Here is a 19,224-nt window from a genome sequence, read left to right as displayed (position 1 = left end):
AGTGGCTCGCCACTAAAAAATTAATCTGCCCACAAATTGTTTGTTCTGTGGGAGTGTAGAAATTTTGTCTCTTTCTGGAAACCACAAAAAAGACCTGGAACGCCTAAGTGTTTTAATTCCATCTAAACACTTTGTGGAAACTGGTAGGACAGAGGGGAATGAAAAAGCATTCCTAGGGTGAATTAAACCTGTAGAAATAGAGAAGCCATAGCTGAAAAGGTAATGATAACAGCTACCACCTAAGGATGTCTGATACATAACAAATAATTTTAGGCCAGCCAATAGGTGCCCCAAATGGACATGTTACTTGTCTTGTGTGGGTTGCTCCAAATCTATGTTGTTGAATCTAATGGATTGTGATGTTGCAAGCAAAAATTGTGACTCTGAGATCCACCTGGGAAAAAAGGAAGGAAAGTCTTGACTCATTATTTATATGTCTAGCCATGATAAGGGCAGAACCAAGAGCTTTTTTTTTCTTCCCTAAACTGAAATTCAATTTGCAGACAACACAGAACAGTTCGGTTCCCTAAATTACTATCCATGCATTAATAGTGAATGTGAACAGATGCTGGATGCTTTTTTGAAGGACATAGAAAGCCAAATAATGTCCAAATAATGATCCATTATATTGTTTTCAAAGCCTTGTGCTCTGCAACTCAGGAGCAGGATATTATCAAGTATATAATGAAACTTAGCATGAAGGATTCATCTCTTTGCTCCTACCACCATGGTGGCACCTCCTCAGTGTTATGAAAAATACAGTGTCACAGTTGTTTCAACCTGAGAACTAAGCCAGCTTAGGTTTTATATTCCTGAAAACTTGGGGATCAACCTTATTTCCTATTCACAGTATGAGTATGCCCTGATAGATAGTTTTATGTTAAGCAACATAACATTGTCTTCATCTCATTCCCATTTCATTGCTGAGACAGCTTAAAGATATCTTAGGTAATATTTTCAGTATCTCCCAGTTGTTAATATGATTTGGGATGCTCCATTGAGAGCGTGGATGGTTGAAGCAGTTATTTTCTCAACTGCCATTGGCCATTTTAGGCTGATATGGGCACACCCTTCCCATCTGTTCACTAGGAGCTCTTCTCCAAGACCATTTTTGACTTGTATGGCAGGAGAGACTAGACACCCGGTTCATGCATGGTCATTGCTTCCATAATTTCTGAATGCTGTTTTCTGAACTTCTAAGAACTATGTTAAGTCTTACACAGTCTGGTTATATACAGGCATTCCTTGTTTAGTGATTATCTCATTTGTAACTAGTCACAAGCTAGCTAGTTCCAGTTACAACGGTGATGAAAAAGAAACTTTATGATCAATCCTCGCATTTACAACTTTTGCAATTCTGTATAGCGAAGGAAAGCTGAAGTAAGATCATAAGTACAGTCATGGTTTTGCTTAGCAACCACCTGACTTAACGACCGAGTCCCAATTGTGGCCACTAAATGAGAACTACTTGTTTATAACCAGTCTGTGTAAGTCCTAACATAGTTAGGTTTAAATTACTGTATTCTGAAAGGATGGTAGACCTATTTTTTTTTTTAAATGTGGATTTTGTGCCCTGGGAAGAGTGCTAAACCTATGTTTTGAAGACAGGACTAGTGGTGTGCTGCCCAGACCATTGAAAAAGAACCATGTTCTTCTGGTTGTGTAACTGATTTAAAATTGTAAAGACAGCACTCTTCACTAAGTTTGTTACCTGAGACAAGGGCTTGCTGGGGCAGCAAAATTGCTGGCATTCTTTTATTTTGGCTCAAGGACTGCTAGACTGTATTTTCATGTGGTTGTCTGGTGATGCCCTTTTGTTGTTGTTTTAAAGATATAACTCCATTATAGGCAAGGGGGAAGGGTTTCTCTCCCGGCACAGCTCAGCAAACAACAAGAACATTGTATGGAGCAACACGCTCTTGCTTGCTTGGAACTATCACTTGCTTAAGGGTATCCCAGCTCCAGCGTGTTGCCTGATAGGGCTGCAAAACTATGACCAAGCGAAGAAACATAAGCATCTCTCCTTCTTCCATCTTCAACTGACTAGCTCTTACCTTCTGGTATCAACTTCAGCCTCCCTTATATGGCAAACACATTTGTCCACTCATAGCCCAAGAAACTCTTGGGTGTCCTAAGATGAACTGTCACTGCCTTTCAACTCTGTAAGCTTCTTATGGGCAGGAAATGCATGTCTTCACTTATATAGTCCTTTGGAGTGCTTCTTATTTGTCTGAGATGTGATGTTATACAGTTTGGTATACTAAATGAAACCATGTTCTGTAGTCTGTGATGTGGGAAGTCTGGGATTGTTTATGGAAGTCAACTCATGGATAAAAGAAATACGTTATACTGTTTAATTGGGCTCTTTCTTTGTACTGCTGACACTCTCCCCATGACGCCATCGAAAACTGGGCTTCGCTCACAGATCTTCAGTATTGGAATGCCTCTTAAAAGACTCTTAAAGATTTAACAGCAGCATTTAAAAGTACTTCATTTGTAATAATTCATTACTGGCAGCTGAGTCTCCTAATGACACACGCATGTGGCATTGGCAGATTGTTGTCAACAATTTATTTATTTATTCCCCGTGTCAAAATCTGGTCATTACTATTGTATCAAAGGTCTTCAAGTGTTTTGGGAATGGGCCATTTGGAATTTTGAATATGTGTTGTTAGTGCTCTCACAAATTGGTTGCTTTGGGGGCTTGCCCGTTCACACAAAACAGCTGCCTGGTATGACCTAGCCAGTTACAAAACATCAGTTCACCAGAATTTTACCTGCTTGCCACTCTAGCACCTCATGGAAATCTCTGTTGGCTCTGAATAAACAGAAGTGGCTTGTCAGACTCTTAAACCAGGGGTTCCTAACCCCTGGGCTGCGGCCCACTACTGGTGGGTCTTGAGCCTTTTGGAACTGGGCAGTGGAAGTGGTGGGTGAGCATGCACATTCCCACTTGTACAAGCAGTGAGGGTGTGTGCATATGCCCCATTTGTGCGAGCAACATGTGTGTGTGCCCGCTGCTTGCACAAATAGAGCTGTGCATTGCTTGGAACTATCACTTGCTTAAGGGTATCCCAGCTCCAGCGTGTTGCCTGATAGGGCTGCAAAACTATGACCAAGTGAAGAAACATAAGCATCTCTCCTTCTTCCATCTTCAACTGACTAGCTCTTACCTTCTGGTATCAACTTCAGCCTCCCTTATATGGCAAACACATATGTTTGTCCACTGTGCACGCAGAACCATTCCCACCCCCCAAAAGACGAAAAGGTTGGGGAACTCTGTCCTAAACAGATCACTTCACTTTTATATTTCTGGACTGCCAGTACAAAGAAGAGGAGAAAAGAGAAAACACAAAAAATTGAGATAGGTTGATACCATAATGAGATGTAAATGTGGAAAGGCTCTAAGAATACCTTTCTGGGTACTGAATGAGTGAGGACAGAAGGCAGTGGTTCTTAACCATTTCTTCATCAGGGACCCCCTTTAAAATTTTTGTGGCCACCGACACCACCCCCCAGGTCTTAACTCAAGGTTTAAATCATAACATTTCTTCAAGCCTTCGTGAACTCCTTGTGATGACATCGCTTCCTCCCCCCCCCAAGCGTCTCTGACCCCCTGACATAAGGCATTATGGTGATAGGACATAGTACTGTGAAATGGGGTGATGGGAATAGACATAATGTCTTTGCTGTTGTGTTGCCTTCAATCATGCTCAGAAGCAGTGGTGAAATCCACTTACCTTCGCTACTGGTTCAGGAACAGGAGTGCGTGGGAGACACACCTCTTCTGCACATGCGTGGATGGTAAAAAAATGGGACGTAATGATGTCCCGGCAGGTGGCCCGAACCTCCCACCGCTGGAGCTACTGGTTCGGCGAGCCAGATAAAACCGGGGGGGGGGGGGTGTTCACTGCTGCTCAGAAGATACATGGTTGCCTGACCATGTAGCCAGACATACCTACCAAATCTGGCAAATGAACCTGCATCTATTAATGAAGATGCAAGAGCAATTTGTAAAACAAAATGTGGTTAGATTTCATGTTCTTTTGCAAGCTAATCTATTGATGCCCTCTGCTGTTTGGAAGTCAATAACTTCATTCTTTCTTTCTGTAAACAGTAAAGATTGTAAGCAGTTTCCAGTACAAAAAAAGGAAGGGGGGGGGAAGAGAGAGAAAAGAACTGGCACATTATAGAAGAACATCTCCCAAGGACCAAAAGGCCAAATGCAGTTGCCTCTGGAAATGATTGAAATGGAAGTTTGGCTGGACTTGATGTTTACATGGCATTTGTGGAAAAAAAAAAAACACCTCCCCTGTCCCCTTTTGTTCTACAAGCATTCTTATAGCATGGGGGTTCAATTAAGTGGATATGAGACTTCTCTTAGTTGAGGCCAACTTTCTTTTTTATTATTACTTATTTTAGCACTCAAATAGTTTTTCCACATAAAGGGGCCTCTGGGGATCGGAGGAGCTAGCTGTGTTGGGGAAGAGGCCTTCTTGCTCTTCTAGAGAGCCCCTGTGCTAGGAAGGCAATAGGGAAACATCCTTTTAACTCTTAACTCCCACCCCACAAAGAATTCCCTGCAATTCATAGTTAATGCTGGCCGAGGAAGAAAACAGCAACCCTGATCAGTTGCTTCAAAATCAAGAACCCTAGTGAAGAAATCTCAGTATTTAAATATTAATGCTAATAACATACCTTTGATTACTTTCTTATGATATGCATGTGTCAGAGTTATTTGTCAACTCTGAGATGATGCAGGGATAAATGGCTAACAAATTCATACCCTGTTTTCCCCAAAATAGGACATCCCCCGATAATAAGCCCAATCGGGCTTTTGAGCGCATGGCAATAAGACCAAGCGCTTATTTCAGGGTTCAAAAAAATATAAGACAAATATAAGATATATTTTCGGGTTAACACGGTATCAAAAGCTAAACCACTTTTATGATCCACAATCCAGGGTGCTTCAGGTCTCTGACTATCAGGTGTTCTAGTGGAATTCAGGGCCTTCACACCAGTTATTTTTTTTATATATTTCTTTATCTTAAGAATTAGTCTTTATGTTCTTCATCTTAAGAAGTAGTCATGGCTGCAAGATGTAGTAGGTTTGTTTGTTGATTTAGAGTGGTACCGTGAAACAAACCGATATGAAAGAGATTGCAGAGATGTTTTCTGAACATTGATCCGAAACAACATTTTTTTGGGGGGGAGGGGGGAATGTGAAATAGTTAATCTTGTAAGCAAGGTATGCTGGTATTCAAAAGGCTATATAATGCAAAGCTGAGAAAGATCTGTATTATTTATATTTTAGAATGTTAGAAATACCAGTACAAAAATATTCACTGGACTTTTCCATCTCTTTACTGCTTACTAGAAGATCAGGATGTACTTGGTGTATGTCCGCATACCACCACAGATTTCATTGAATGATTTTGGAGCCATCATACGCTCCCTTTCATCATCTTCCCATTCTGAAAATAAAAAGAAGGGAAGACTGAATGAATGTAAGCCTCGTTGAATTTCATAGGATATAAATATAATAGTAATAGGTTTTGGTGGCTAGATGCAACACTTTTTTGTGTGTGCAACTCAAAGATACGATAGGCAAGAGACCGACACAGTGGTTTTCCCCAAACAGGTTGAAATTTCCCATTGGATTTTATTCTACTTTTATTTTTTGTGTAACATTTTTTTTTAATAATTCATGTTTGCTTCTGTTTTCATGGTATTCTATAATAGCACATAGGTGCTATTTTTACTAGTACTACAATTACTACTATTATTTGTCAGCCATGCATTGGGATGTTTTTGAAAACTGCCAGTAAAATTTGGCAATAAAAGATGAAAAAAATGGGGTTCAGGATCTCATCAAAGCCCATATTTGTAAGTTGCCAGAGTCCTGTCTTATTGTCAAGCACTGTAGTTGTTTTATTTAAAATTGGGAAAAAAAACTAATTAATAAATAAATATTAAGTGTTAAAACTGCAATATCCCTCCTTTTGCTCAGTAATGTTTTCTTATAACACTAGGCCTCTGGCCTTGGCAGCTGATGTTGTCTAGTGAACAAATCCTCTAGAGTACAGCCTTGATAAGCCTTGATTTAATCCTGGGCAGTTGCTTGAGAAAACAAATTTTGATGGGTTCTTACAGTGTGGATCACTCAATCAATGTACATTTTGGATCCTTTCCCAAACACCTATTCTAAAATCTGCCTAAACATTCAGTTACTTTACAGGGAGCAAATAATTTCCATGCACAGATAGAAATGCTCAGCATCAATGTTTGGTGTATTTGGTTTATTTTGGTGTATCAGTGGTTGAGCCAGTTTGGTGTAATGGTGAGCCAGAGGTGTAGAAACCAGGAGACAGTGAGAGTTCTAGTCCCACCATTGGCATGAAAGCCAACTGGGTGACTTGGAACCAGTCACTCCCTCTCAACTCAACGCACCTCACAGGGTTGTTGTTATGGGTGAAAATGAGGAGGAGGAAGAATTATGTATGTTTGTCCCCTTGAGTTACTTATTAAAGGTGGGATAAAAATCAAGTAAGTAAGTAAGTAAGTAAGTAAGTAAGTAAGTAAGTAAGTAAGTAAGTAAAGTAAGTAAGTAAATGTGACTGCTGTTAGATGGTAAGAGGGAGGTACCAGTGTTCAGTCGAAATACGTGTTATCTTGCTTTTTTCTGTATTATGACTGCTAATGTTGGGTCTCCTTTGTGTCTTGCTCTTTTAGGCTGCCACACCTTGCATGCCTGCTGGCAATCATGAGCTGGTAAGTGTGTTTCCTTTTCTTTTTCTTTGTCCCTTGCTTTTATCTATTGTATCTCATTTTTCTGCCCAGAAAATTGCCTAAAGCACTTAATTGTTGAGATGAAAGTAGGTAGGTGAAGTTTAGGAATTAGAAGAGACAACAACTTGTTGGAAAAGCACCCATATGCACGCAAACTCTGCTGCAAGTTTGTATGTTCTTCATTTTTAATAGATTTTCCTCAATGTTTCCAAAAATACGATCAATGGAGAAAATACAGAAAACCCCCAGCAACTGCACATTTCATACCAAAGAATTGGCTGCATACAAACAAGATCTGTATATCTTTCCATTAAAACATGAAAACTAAAGAAAAGCAGGAATTTTCCTATATTTGTTTTCAGAATTTAATTATAGATGAATATTGCGCAGTTTGCATATTTACTGGTGTACACATATTTTCAGTATGTGTAATGGGTGATGGAAGCACATTTCTCATTATGCAGTAGGGTTTCTAATTGGTCTTCTCTGTCAACCTGCTGGATCCCTCCTTTGCGTTATACTTTTTGGTTCTGCAAACAGAATTATACCAATTGAATTCAATTTGGCATCTTGCTTTTGTTATCACATTAGGGCTGTGAAGATTGTCCAGCCGTTATTATATTGGTAAAAACGCAATGACTTATTGTGAACTGTTGAACTGGACTATTCGAATATTGATCTAGATTTACTCCATGCCATTTTGGTATATTTCTGAAGTTGCTGGATGAGAAATCAGCAGTTAGTGTGTTCAAGTCCATTCTTAGATGTGGATGCTGGCTTTGGGGACTTTTGGCTACTTTTTCCTTTCTCTCTTTTAGCCCAACCCACTCTTACAAGATTGATGTTAACGGGAAGATAAGAGTCTGAGGAATAATGTGTGCTCCCTCAAGTTGTACAAAATAAAGGCAAGAGATGATGATGATAAGGAGGAGGAGGAGGAGGAGGAGGAGAAGGAGTGTGAGTGTGTATACACAATGAAGCAACAAAATGCTAAGGAACTGTTAAAGGGCCCAGCAAGAAGCAATATTGTCTTTGTTTACCCCCTCCCTCCTCCATGAGAGAGAATTGAAACTCTGTCAAGATTTGCCTTGTTTAGGAGATTCCTCAGGCATTCTCTCATATTAAGGCTGAGAACTCATAATGGCTCAGAAGCCTAATATTAGAAAATGATGCCCTGAGATTTCCTGGGTATTATAAATCTTGGTTGATGAGTTGGGATGAAGCCCATATAAAATCTTCCCTATATTAGATATTCTCAAGTAGATAAGATTTCCAAGAACATGTCTTATGTAATATAATGGCCTAGAAACCACTCCCTTTTCAACAGGAAGGAATGTAACTACTGGTAACAGACCATTTCCTTGGGACCATGTGGGAATTTAATGTCTCACATTGCTTTCAAATCTTCCTTGTTGAAAAAAGTTATTCAATTATTGGCAAGTGACGCATATCAACAACCCATTGTTACAGATCAAGCGTAGATTTTAGGTATTCAGAGATAACTTTCTTAACTCTCTGACAAATCCACAGCTCTTCATGTCATTACATTTCAACTAATATCTATAAAGGAAAGAAGAACACATGCATATTTAATATTGCAATCTATACAGGGTCATATTAAAACATTCTTGATTTCACACTAAAATGTGGCAATAATAGCACAAGTCCAAACTGTATTTAATAAGCCATCTCTTTGAAAGTTTTAATCAAGATAAACAAAATGGTTGGAACACAATCTAAAACCACAATACTGTACTACTTATTGTTGCGTGGCCTATTGGAAATAAATTCAGATTTATTCCGTTTTATAGAATAATTAGGTAAGATGTGAAACATATATATTAATGAAATGAGAAATGTCCTATTGGCATAAATTCTGATTTATTCTCGTTTATAGAATAATCAGGGTATGAAAATCATGTATTAATGAAATAAGATTAGGAATAGAGAGTTTTGATCTATCTGTAAAAGTTACCATGTGATCTATATATGGAATTTTATTCCCTACACTCAAGTCTACTCACATTAATGTTTTCAGTGTTTTTAATTGTCTAGACAAGATGTCCTTAAGCCATTTTTTTTTTAAAAAAAAAGACATCTTTGGTATGTAACTCATAAATTTCACAAAGGAGAGGCACACCATTAATCTTAATTCCTGATTTAGGAACTGAGTAAATTATATGATTCAAGATCTGAGTAAATTATATTAATCCAAACAAAAACTTTTTGAGGAAACTCCCAAAAAAGTAAGAGCATGTTAAAAAAAAAACCCATACAAAAATGCTTTCTCAACATTCAGGGCTGTAGCTGCTGAATCCTGTTTATTTTAAGTTAAAACAAGAACATTATAAAAATCAGAAGCCTAACCCTGAATAAATCCTGGCTGAGCTTGGTACACAGTAGTTGGAAGTAGTTGGATAAACTGGTTCCAAATACAGATAGTCCTTGATTTACGACCACAATTGAGCCCAAAATTTCTGTTGTTAAGTGAGACATTTGTTAAGTGAGTTTTGCCCCATTTTACATCTTTTCTTGCCACAGTTGTTAAGTGAATCACTGCAGTTGATAAGTTAGTAGCCTGGTTGTTAAGTGAATCTGGTTCCCCCATTGACTTTGCTTGTCAGAAGGTTGCAAAAGGGGATCACATGACCTGGGGACACTTCAACCATCGTAAATATAAGCCAGTTGCCTAGCATCTGAATTTTGATCACATGATCATGAGGATTCTGCAACGATTGTAACTATGAAAAACGGTCATAAGCCACATTTTTCAGTGCCGTTGTAACTGTGAATGGTCACTAACCAAACTGTTGTAAATTGAGGACTACCTGTAGCTGTTAAAATCCTTAGCATCCAATTGACCAAGGCAAGTGATAGACAATTAGAATATATGGTAATATCCTTCTCTGGTTTAGGAATAATTATAATATTTGCCTCATTAAAACTGAAAAACGAATTTATTTGGGGAAAAAAGTCACTCAGGAAAATAGGAGATTATAGGGCCCAATATACAATATACTGAACCATCGAAGATCAGGAGTTTTCTCCAATTTCATAGATTTATCTGTAGTGACTGTTTCTTAAACTAAGAAAGTGAAGCGAGATTAGTAATCTGGTCCTTGTGATAATTTTACTTTTTGTTAAAAGCAAACTGTCTTGCCATCTTTTGCTGAAGAATGGGAATCTGCACACTATTTGCATCTCCAATAACTGGTACATTTATGTTTGCCTGAAGAATACGCTACATTTGTCTCTCTTTCTCAATATTTCTGCTTTGCTTGATGCAGTATAATAAAATTCTACTTTGGAAGCATAAAGCAGTATTAAGTTCATCTTTAACAGAGATATTGTAACTTTAACTGTAAAATATTGGTCAGGAAATGGGTAGGATAATGAACTAATAATTCAATCAAGCTTGTTGCTTTATTTTATAAGCAGCATATGTGATCATTCAACCTCAGATAAATACTTTGGAGATGGTCTATATCAAAGACAATGATGTAACTGAATCACTGTTAATAAAAAAAAAACTCTGCCATTTCCTGTTCCATCTGTTTAGTAAAGTCTGTATTGTTCAGCAAAGATCAAGGACCATGTAAAGAATGCATGTACTTTTTAAAGCAGATAAAATAGTAAGGATCACAAGAGCATGGATTGAAATTGTAGTAGAATCACATGCTTTAAGTTTAGATACAGAAGAATGAACTATCAGGAAATAATTTAACCAAAAAGAATTTCTCTTATATGGAAGAAAGGAAAGTATATATTCCCTTTGGGGAACACAAAATATTCATTCAGCTAAATTCAGACATGTAGTCTTGGAAAATATTATGAATCCGAGAATATAATTTAGGTAGTGAAATGTTAAGAAAGATTAAAAGTTTGATTCGAATCACTTCCATCTATTACATGGTCTGCTGATTAGTTTACAGATATTCAAAACAATTATGTATTTATGATTGGACCACAGAAATTAAGTTTTCCTAAATCTTGATGTATGGCAATAAGTATTTAAAAATGACTTATCTTTCTGATACTTTTTCAACAGACAACTTAGAAGATATGTTAATTAAAATGACATTTCTTGAATGTTTAGAATTGTCACTTATGTAAACTTTTTCCATCCAAACATTCCATAAAAGGGGAAATAGGGATACTATAGAAAACCAAATTCAGTTCTTCTCCTACCCCTTTACTTAAATTTGGTCGATACTTGGACACCAAATCCTTTAATATTCCAGACTGCTGTTAAATAGTTTTAAAACCAACAATAAATAAAAATGGCATGTTACTTTATCCAAGCATACTGCATCTGGATTGCATCAAAAGACAAGCTACTGCTTCCCAAAATAAGAAAAATGCAAAATAATAATAAAATTTAAAATAAATAATAAAATTTAAAATAAAATCTCTTAAGTCCTGTTTTTCTATAGTCAAAAATGTTAGGATATTAGCTAACTGGATGATTAAATATTACAAAAACTATCAGGGAACAGGCAAAATGTTCTATCAATTAGCCCATTAAAATATATGGATTTTTAAAGAAGGTAAATTTAGAAGACAAAAAAGAAAAGCAAGGAAGAGTGAGAGAAAAAAAAGGAAGAAAAGAAATACAGATTGGTTAAAAAAAACCTCTACTGTTTGCAATATTTCCCTTTCGCCAAGGTCATATGAATAGAAAAAGAACATGTAATTAAGAGACAGAGATAAGTTTAAAAGCTTGGATAGAAATAATTATAATAACAGGAAAAAATAAATAATCCTCCCCCTTCTACAGGAACGTAAAAGGATAAGATTATTTTTTATTTACACAGAATTACATATTGTTTTCTAAATGCCTCTTAATAATTATAATTTTAAAAATTGGCTGGGTACTTGGTGAAATATGGAAAATTCTTTTCTCATGCAATATTTCTCATAGTGTTGAACATCTGTGTCATTGAACTTTAGTATAATCAGGGAAAACATAATATGAAATTTATGATCTCCCCTTTCAATTATTCATTGGGATCAGGCCTTCTTGTAAAATGTCATTCCTGACAACAAATATAGGAAACTTCATAATGAATGGTTGAGGTTTACCAGTTATACAAATAGGAGAAGCTGGAATGTCCCGAAGCCTCTCTATATCTAGCTGATAATCTTCAGACATAGCTATTACTTCTTGTGTTAAAGCTTCCCTAAAACCACCAGCATACTTGTTACCTGTGGACAAGGACCTGGTTTCTACCTGTCTTTTTGAGGGGATATTTTAGAGTCATTGTTGACTTCTGGTGAACTCCTAGACAAGCCTCTGTAGTTTTCTTGAGATTTTGGAAGTGGTTTGCCTTTGCCTGCTTCCTAGGGCTGAGAAAAAGGGGCTGACCCAAAATCACTTAAGGTAAAGGTTCTCCTCGCACATATATGCTAGTTGTTCCCAACTCTAGGGAGCAGTGCTCATCTCCGTTTCAAAGCCGAAGAGCCAGCATTGTCTGAAGACGTCTCCGTGGTCATGTGGCCGGCATGATTAAATGTCAAAGGTGCATGGAACGCTGTTACCTTCTCACGAAAGGTGGTCCCTATTTTTTTTACTTTTACGTGCTTTCGAACTGCTAGGTTGGCAGAAGCTGGGACAAGTAACGGGAACTCACCCCGTTATGCGGCACTAGGGATTTGAACCGCTGAATTGCCGACCTTTCAATCGACAAGCTCAACGTCTTACCCACTGAGCCACCGTGTCCCCTAAAAAAAAAGTCACTAAGCTGGTTTCATACCTAAGGCAGGACTAGAACTCACAGTCTTCCAGTTTCTATCCTAGTGCCTTAGCCCTGCACCAAATGACTTTCTCTACCTGCCTATCTAGTAGTAAGTCACAGGCCTTCCCTTTCAAAGGGAGCTGTCAGTAGGTCAGTCAAAATGCTTCCCTTCCCCATTGAGAGCTATCTGTGATCAGGCAAAATGTTAGTTTCTAAATAAGCAGCAAATTCAATTTTTCCAAGATTTAGTATCACATGTTTCTTCCCGTCCCATTCCTCACAACCTCCAGGCAAAGATTTTTACTACTAGTGATGGTGTCACGTAATTTGTTAGTATCAGCATATTGGTGATGCTTCATGCTGAGCTGACTTCTCCTCAAGTTCATATAGAGGTTACGCAGTAGAGTGGAAAGGGATGATCTCTGAGATAAACCATAAGTGAGCATAAGACATTTGTGGGTGTCTTTTCTCCCATTATCCTGCCTTATATTATCTTCTTAGGAAGAAGTGGAACATGCTCTCCATTCCTAATCCTTGCAGAAAGCCCAGAAGAATATTGTCATCAGTGATATCACCTGGAGGTCTAAAAGGGAGATTTGCACTCTCTCATCCAAAGTTCAGCTGTCATGGTGGGAGTTGGTTTCCATTCCATGTCCAGTTTTGAATCCTGTTCGGAAAAGAACTAGATAAACTGCTTCCACTAGGATACAGTATTCCAATTTTCTGAACAATTTTTTGTTTTTTTAAAAAAAGGATGATTGGGGATGAAATACTATTTGCCCAAATCAACTGGATCCTTCCCCCAAAAGACACTTTAATCCAGCCATGGTCCTACTGAATTGTGTTTCCTGAAGGATCCAATTTGGGCATCAATTGAGACCCCATATGGTAGAATTCATCCCACAGATCACCCTATCCACTTCCTCAGAATCAAGATGCCAGAATTAATCTCATGTATCCAAGATCTCTGAGTCTTGAGATACCTGTTCAAGGCACAATAGTGAAAAGATAGCCAAAGTAGGTTGTTAGATAAATTAGAGCTGAGTCTTTTTCATTATCCACATGTACATGCTCACACCAGTTGATCATTTAATGGGTGTAATTATTCTATATAGTTCTGGGCAAACTGTATCCCAAGGGCTGATGCTTGTTTCTTGCTTGTCATCCACTTTGGATTTTCCTGCATTTTTCAGTTGTGTGGTAAGTTTGGGCAAGCCCCTTGGAGTGATCTCTTTTATTGAAGGTTGCTGGTATACACATTGGATCCCCTCCTGCACCAAGGAAATTGGTGCTCCTTTGCAATGTTGCCCTTCTATTATTATTACATTGCATTTCACTAAGTTTAATTTAATAATGCTAACGCAATGGGTTTTTAATTTTTTTTTTTGCTTCGTTTTCATATAGGAAGTGTCCAGCTTTCAAAGGCAGATTCTTTTGGCTGACTATATTCCACTGAGTCTGGGAGGGTGGGGCCTGTCTTAGCAAAAGCTTCAAATTGCTTGGTAACTCTTGCATATTTTAACCACCCACTTCCTGGGCCAATCATATTTTAGGCCCTAGTCTGGTTCTGCCAAGTCTGACTAAAGCAGAGTTTAGCAGTGAAAACGGTGTCCTTGGATCACCCAGGGAGTGGGGCTGGGTGGGATGCATCTTTGGGTCAGCCCCCTTACCAGCTATATAATAGAAAAGCCAATTTTAGAAGAAACCTGAAAATTAAGTATGTCCTTGATTGGGATTACTAATATTCTCTATTCAGGGGATGAACATTTTCTGATGCTTGCACTTAAAATAAGCACAGCCTTTCATGAGGTGGGAAGCATTTTCACCATGTGGTAGCATTTGGAAACCACAGGATGACAAATTGGATGCTGATGTAGGCTTGCTTAAGCAATGTGTGTTAGATCATTCAGCACAGAATTGAGTAGATCCTGGATTGCCAGTCAACAACAACAACAACAACAACAACAACAACAACAAAACAGCTTTGCTTTTATTAGTGTGGTTATCCAGGCAAGTTTTTCAGGGAAACTGAAGAGTGCAGATAAAGGTTTTCTGGAGGAATATCATCATCTTTTGGGGGATTCTGCTTCATGCAGTTGAGAGATTGGATTATTATTCAAGTTGCTGCAAGATACTTAGTTGGTGTTTCAGTTTTGCAAAAGAGCTGAGAAATCTGAAGCAGTTTTAGGATGTTGAGGATACAAAGGGGAGCAGGTGTCTTCAGTGGTTGGTCCATGTGTCACCTCTAGGTGACGCAATTCCTCATTTGCCCCATATCTTTCCAGAAACAGAAAGGGAGGGAGTGGCAGCCCATGTCCTGTGGGTTGCTCTATCTGCATTATAAGATGAACCTGCATGTCAGCCTAGATTCCAATTTAAGGGCCCAGTAAGCATCTTGACTACAACTTCATATCACAGCTAAGGAAGCAGGCATTTGCTGCTAAAAGAGGGTAACTGTGAATCAGTATCTGCTGCACTGTAATCAAAGATATAGTGTGCTTTCTCTTAACATATTTATTTGTTACTGCCCTGATAATTGCATAGCAGCAAAATGGAATGGCTTTATTCAGAGGCCGTGTATCTTTCATTATTGGAGTTGATAATAAAAAAAAAGAGGTGTCTATCTCAGAAACTCCATTTAGCAATGCAAAGTATAGAAGTAGAATTGTTTTATCTTACAATTATATCAATGAACAGAAAAGGTAGAAGAGGCAAAACCCAACTTTTAATGTTCTACTCTGGCAACTTGAGATAAGCGCGTCTCCATTTTTGGTGACTGTATGGAAGTCTTCCAAATATGCTGTGATCCTTTGCCAGAGGCATCTAATTTGGGAAACTGGTTTGCTACCATTGAGATTGTTTTGGGGGATGTAATGGTTTATTTGCAGAAAGAGAACTAGGCAAGTTATCGTATGGAACATGTCTTCTGATGCTTATGGAAAATCTGCTGAAACCCCAGATAAATTCAATGTTCCTCCAAATTCCAACATTTCTTCCCAAAATGTGGCTTTTATTTATGATGCATGAGGGTTTCAAGCTTCTCTTGGCAAGATGCCCTGTAAGGCTATTTCCATAACTGACTTGCTTCTTATTATCTCAGTACAAGATTAATCTTTGTAAACATACTGGCATCTTTAAATATTAAACATGCCAGATGTGGGTCCTTGAGAATACTTTCCAGTATGACATGGAAGTTTATCTGTAGAAGGCACATGCTCTAGTCACTTTGGAACCGTTATTGTGGGTTTGACAAGGAAACGGCGAGATGTTAGAAGTTCTCCTGGAGAACTTGCTCTGGAGATCTGTCCCAAGTCCAAGGGTAGCTGTCATGCTCTAATAATATAGACAGAATGTTGTCATGTTGAGAGTTCCTTGACATGAGAGTTCTAATTCTGCTTCCCAACCTAAATAAGGGATTGGTCTTCCTGAAAGCACCTACGGCACCAAATTCCTAATGTTTAGGAACCACGGTTCCCTTAGTAAAGGCTCTTCTCCTGAAATAGACATCCCTTTTCTTTTCTTCCCATCCTGCAGTATTGGCACAGGTCCCTGCCTCCTGTTGTTGAACTTTGAACCTGTTTATAATTTACCTGAAAACTCCATGTTGCATGGAGATGAAAGCGATGATCCTATGAGATCAACGCCTCTTCCTGAATTTGTCTTGCATATTTTTAAATGCATAGGGTTGAAATGTATCTGTTCACAGAATTAATCTGTGATTTACAGGGAGAAAAAAAGGCCAACATTTTGGGGGGGGGGGGGCGGGCGGGCAGGAAAGAATGTCAATTACATTGTGAGTAATTGTAAGCCAAGGCAGGATCACATATTCAGGAACTCAGATCATTACATTTTCCTTGCCTGAAGATGCTTTTAGGGATACTTACATGATAGTGTTCCTACAATCCATATAGGGTGTTTTGAATTGATCTGCGAAATCATCTTCACACCTGCTAATCTCAGGACAATGAAAGCAAGCAGGAAACACTGTAATACATTCAAGCCAGCCAATAGGAGGATAGCTAATAAAATTATCAAATGGTTTTATGGTTTTATAGCCAGGCACTGTCCTCAACAGATGCAATCATGGTTATTGCTTTTAGTGTAAAGTATAGATACTGTATATGAATGAAGCAGAGCAATTTAATGGCTGGGAGGCAGAATAGGCAGCTAGATCAGTGCAAATGTCATGGGTGTAGATGACTTGCTTTGCACTTATTCATGAAATTTATTGGCCATGCAGACAGTGGAGTCCTTTGTACTCTCTGAGCTTGGCTATTTGCTTGCAAAACATTCCATTATCTGACTAGGTAATATCATCAGTGCTAGTTGGTGTGGGGTTTGCTCCCTATTTCTATACAGTAACTTCCCTTGCCAGTGTTGGTGAGGATACAGGTTTTTTTTCCTTGGTAGTTCCTTGATTAGAGTATTGTTTTCTGCTTGATTGGTGTTTATCTCCTTACTGGTTCCTTGATTTGGTTATAGAGCTGTGCTACATATATTCATTTTTGATAGTGCAGACAGTGTTATCTGCTATTTCTAGTCTTCTTATTTTCCTGTTCATTTCCCCCCCTTTTTTTTCTTTCCCAGAAAATCTGTTCAAGAGAGGAAAGACAGAATAACTGCCTCATGGCCTTTGTCTGATAGCAACAGGAGCGTTCCGTTTGGAGCATTCCTTTGGTCTTGCATGTCTAAATTTTATTGGTTGGAGTTGAGATATGGAGAGCCTGGCAGGAATTTGCAGGATATTGAGTCAACTCCATCTATTCTTCCATGCAATGGATGCACCTTCATTTTGTGATACATTGTTCTGAACTTCGAACAGAAAGAACAGGAAGGTACTGAGGCTGCAAATAATGAACTTGAACTGAACAAGAATGATAAACACTGACTCAATCCTCCTTCTTACTAGCAGAAGCCAAAGGATTTAGGACTAATTCTGGGGAATTTAAGACATGATTTACAGTAGCTGTAGCAGTGTGCACAAGATGTATGGGCGAAGCAATAGCTGAACTAAAAAAGAATTGACTTGCTTAAAAAAAATAACAATTAAAAGTTTGATAAACTAGCTATGAGGAAAATCTTACAAAAGAGGCCTTAATGTATGCACACAACAGGGAATTTTAAAACACTAAGTGGAACCTGGAACTGTTGCAGAATTTAATGTGTAAAGCTTTATTTTTAGTATTTCCATTTTAACCAAGACTCTGACAGCACAGCACATAAACCACAGAAAACACTGGGCCATTGAAAGCCTCCAAATACCTTTAGGCATGGTTGACATTTTATGATTGCTGGCTTGGAGAAGTACAAGTACCTTCAATACCAGTGAGCCCAAGTGCTTTTGTTATTTGTATCAACTGAGCAAAGAGGAACCAGTTTTTAGAAGTAGTTTGGGTGAGCTAGGACCGCATGCAACTTTGCATCATCAAACTTCAGGTGGTTAATTGCATTATGCATGGAACATTTAACAACATTCTGGGCAAAGAACCAAGCAGAAGCCTCTTGAAAGGAAGAAATTGTATTTATTTGCTTACTGATTTGTTTTGTTAAAGTAATGATTTTGTAATTACCGTAACTGTCAAGATGGTTTTTAATAAACCATCTTTTAGGTATTAATTTTAATATTACTCATGTTTTGACTGCTATGAGTGCATTATTAAAAAAGGCAATAGCATCTCATAAATATCCCAGAGAAACAGTATCTGAGTTATATTACAATGAAATTAAAGGACAGCTGAAAGAATAAGAGAAATGGTTTGGTTAGCCAATAATAAAGCTACTTCCAAATAAAATGGTCTTAAATATTGTTCTAATATCTGAAAAGAAGCTGCCAGACTGCTATAGTTCCATTGTAAAACAAAACCATTGCAAAAAGTCCTAAATTCAATTCCTTCTTTTTAAATAATTTTATTAAAAGTATTTTTGAAAGAAGGATAAAAACTAATATAAGTTAATAAAAAGAAAGAAAACAAAGAGAAAGCTAAAAGTGAAAGAAAAAGAAAGAAAGAAAGAAAGAAAGAAAGAAAGAAAGAAAGAAAGAAAGAAAGAAAGAATATAAAGAAGTGGCTTCTTTATATTTTTTTATTATTTTTCTAAATTCAGTTCCTGATCTTTCTAACTAAAAACTGAGAGATCCTTCAAACTGAAACCCTGAAATACCATTCATGGTAGTGCTGACAGCATTAGGCTAGAATGGATCAAAAGTCTGGCAAGGCATCTTTCTAAATTTCTTGTCATGCATTTCAGCTGCCCATGGAAATAGTTTTGCAGAAACTTTTCAAATTGGGTGGCATGCACATAAAGTAAAAAAGTGAATAAACAAATGCCCTCATCCTCATAAGCCACATAACTGGGATTAACCTAATGAGTAAAAAACAGCCCAGAATACGGAAGACTACTTCAGTTTACAACAGAGAAGTTGCACTAGATAAAGAGAAATTCCCATAATAGAAGGAATGCTTCTATGTTTTTTGTAAAGCCTTTCAATGTTTGTAGGGTGAAGAGAGAGAGAACCTCAGGTTAACCATCTTTTCAGAGTTAAGATAACATGAAATGTCTTGGTCAAGGAATAGTAACCACAATTATGTTTCAGGCTTAATATTATAAAAGATTGTTTTTGCCTGCAGCATCTTTAAATTATCTGTTTAAGGATACCATATGTATGAGCTTTGTAAATACTACTCATATTGAGGGAGAACTT

At 37.8% G+C, this 19,224-nt stretch overlaps 1 protein-coding gene across 7 annotated transcripts in view; it reads left to right on the top strand.

Annotated features, from left to right (window-relative positions):
• Positions 1-19,224, top strand: part of TNS1 (tensin 1) — a 236,648-nt gene that overhangs the window by 84,795 nt on the left and 132,629 nt on the right. For 6 of the 7 annotated variants that reach the window (XM_070952600.1, XM_070952525.1, XM_070952672.1 and 3 more), the window contains exon 2: positions 6,733-6,771. In XM_070952600.1, the coding sequence (XP_070808701.1) occupies positions 6,748-6,771 (24 nt within the window). In that variant the 5' untranslated portion in view covers positions 6,733-6,747. Of the gene's footprint in view, positions 1-6,732; positions 6,772-17,289; positions 17,360-19,224 lie in introns of those variants that run through there. The other variant, XM_070952915.1, reaches the window with a different exon arrangement.

The sequence above is a fragment of the Pituophis catenifer genome, unplaced genomic scaffold (assembly GCF_029215685.1).
Source record: "Pituophis catenifer annectens isolate HBS135680 unplaced genomic scaffold, rPitCat1.0.hap2 SCAF_1, whole genome shotgun sequence".
Lineage (NCBI taxonomy): Eukaryota > Metazoa > Chordata > Lepidosauria > Squamata > Colubridae > Pituophis > Pituophis catenifer.
The sequence above is the reverse complement of the archived record's forward strand: the minus strand, read 5'-3'. Positions and strand labels throughout refer to the sequence as shown.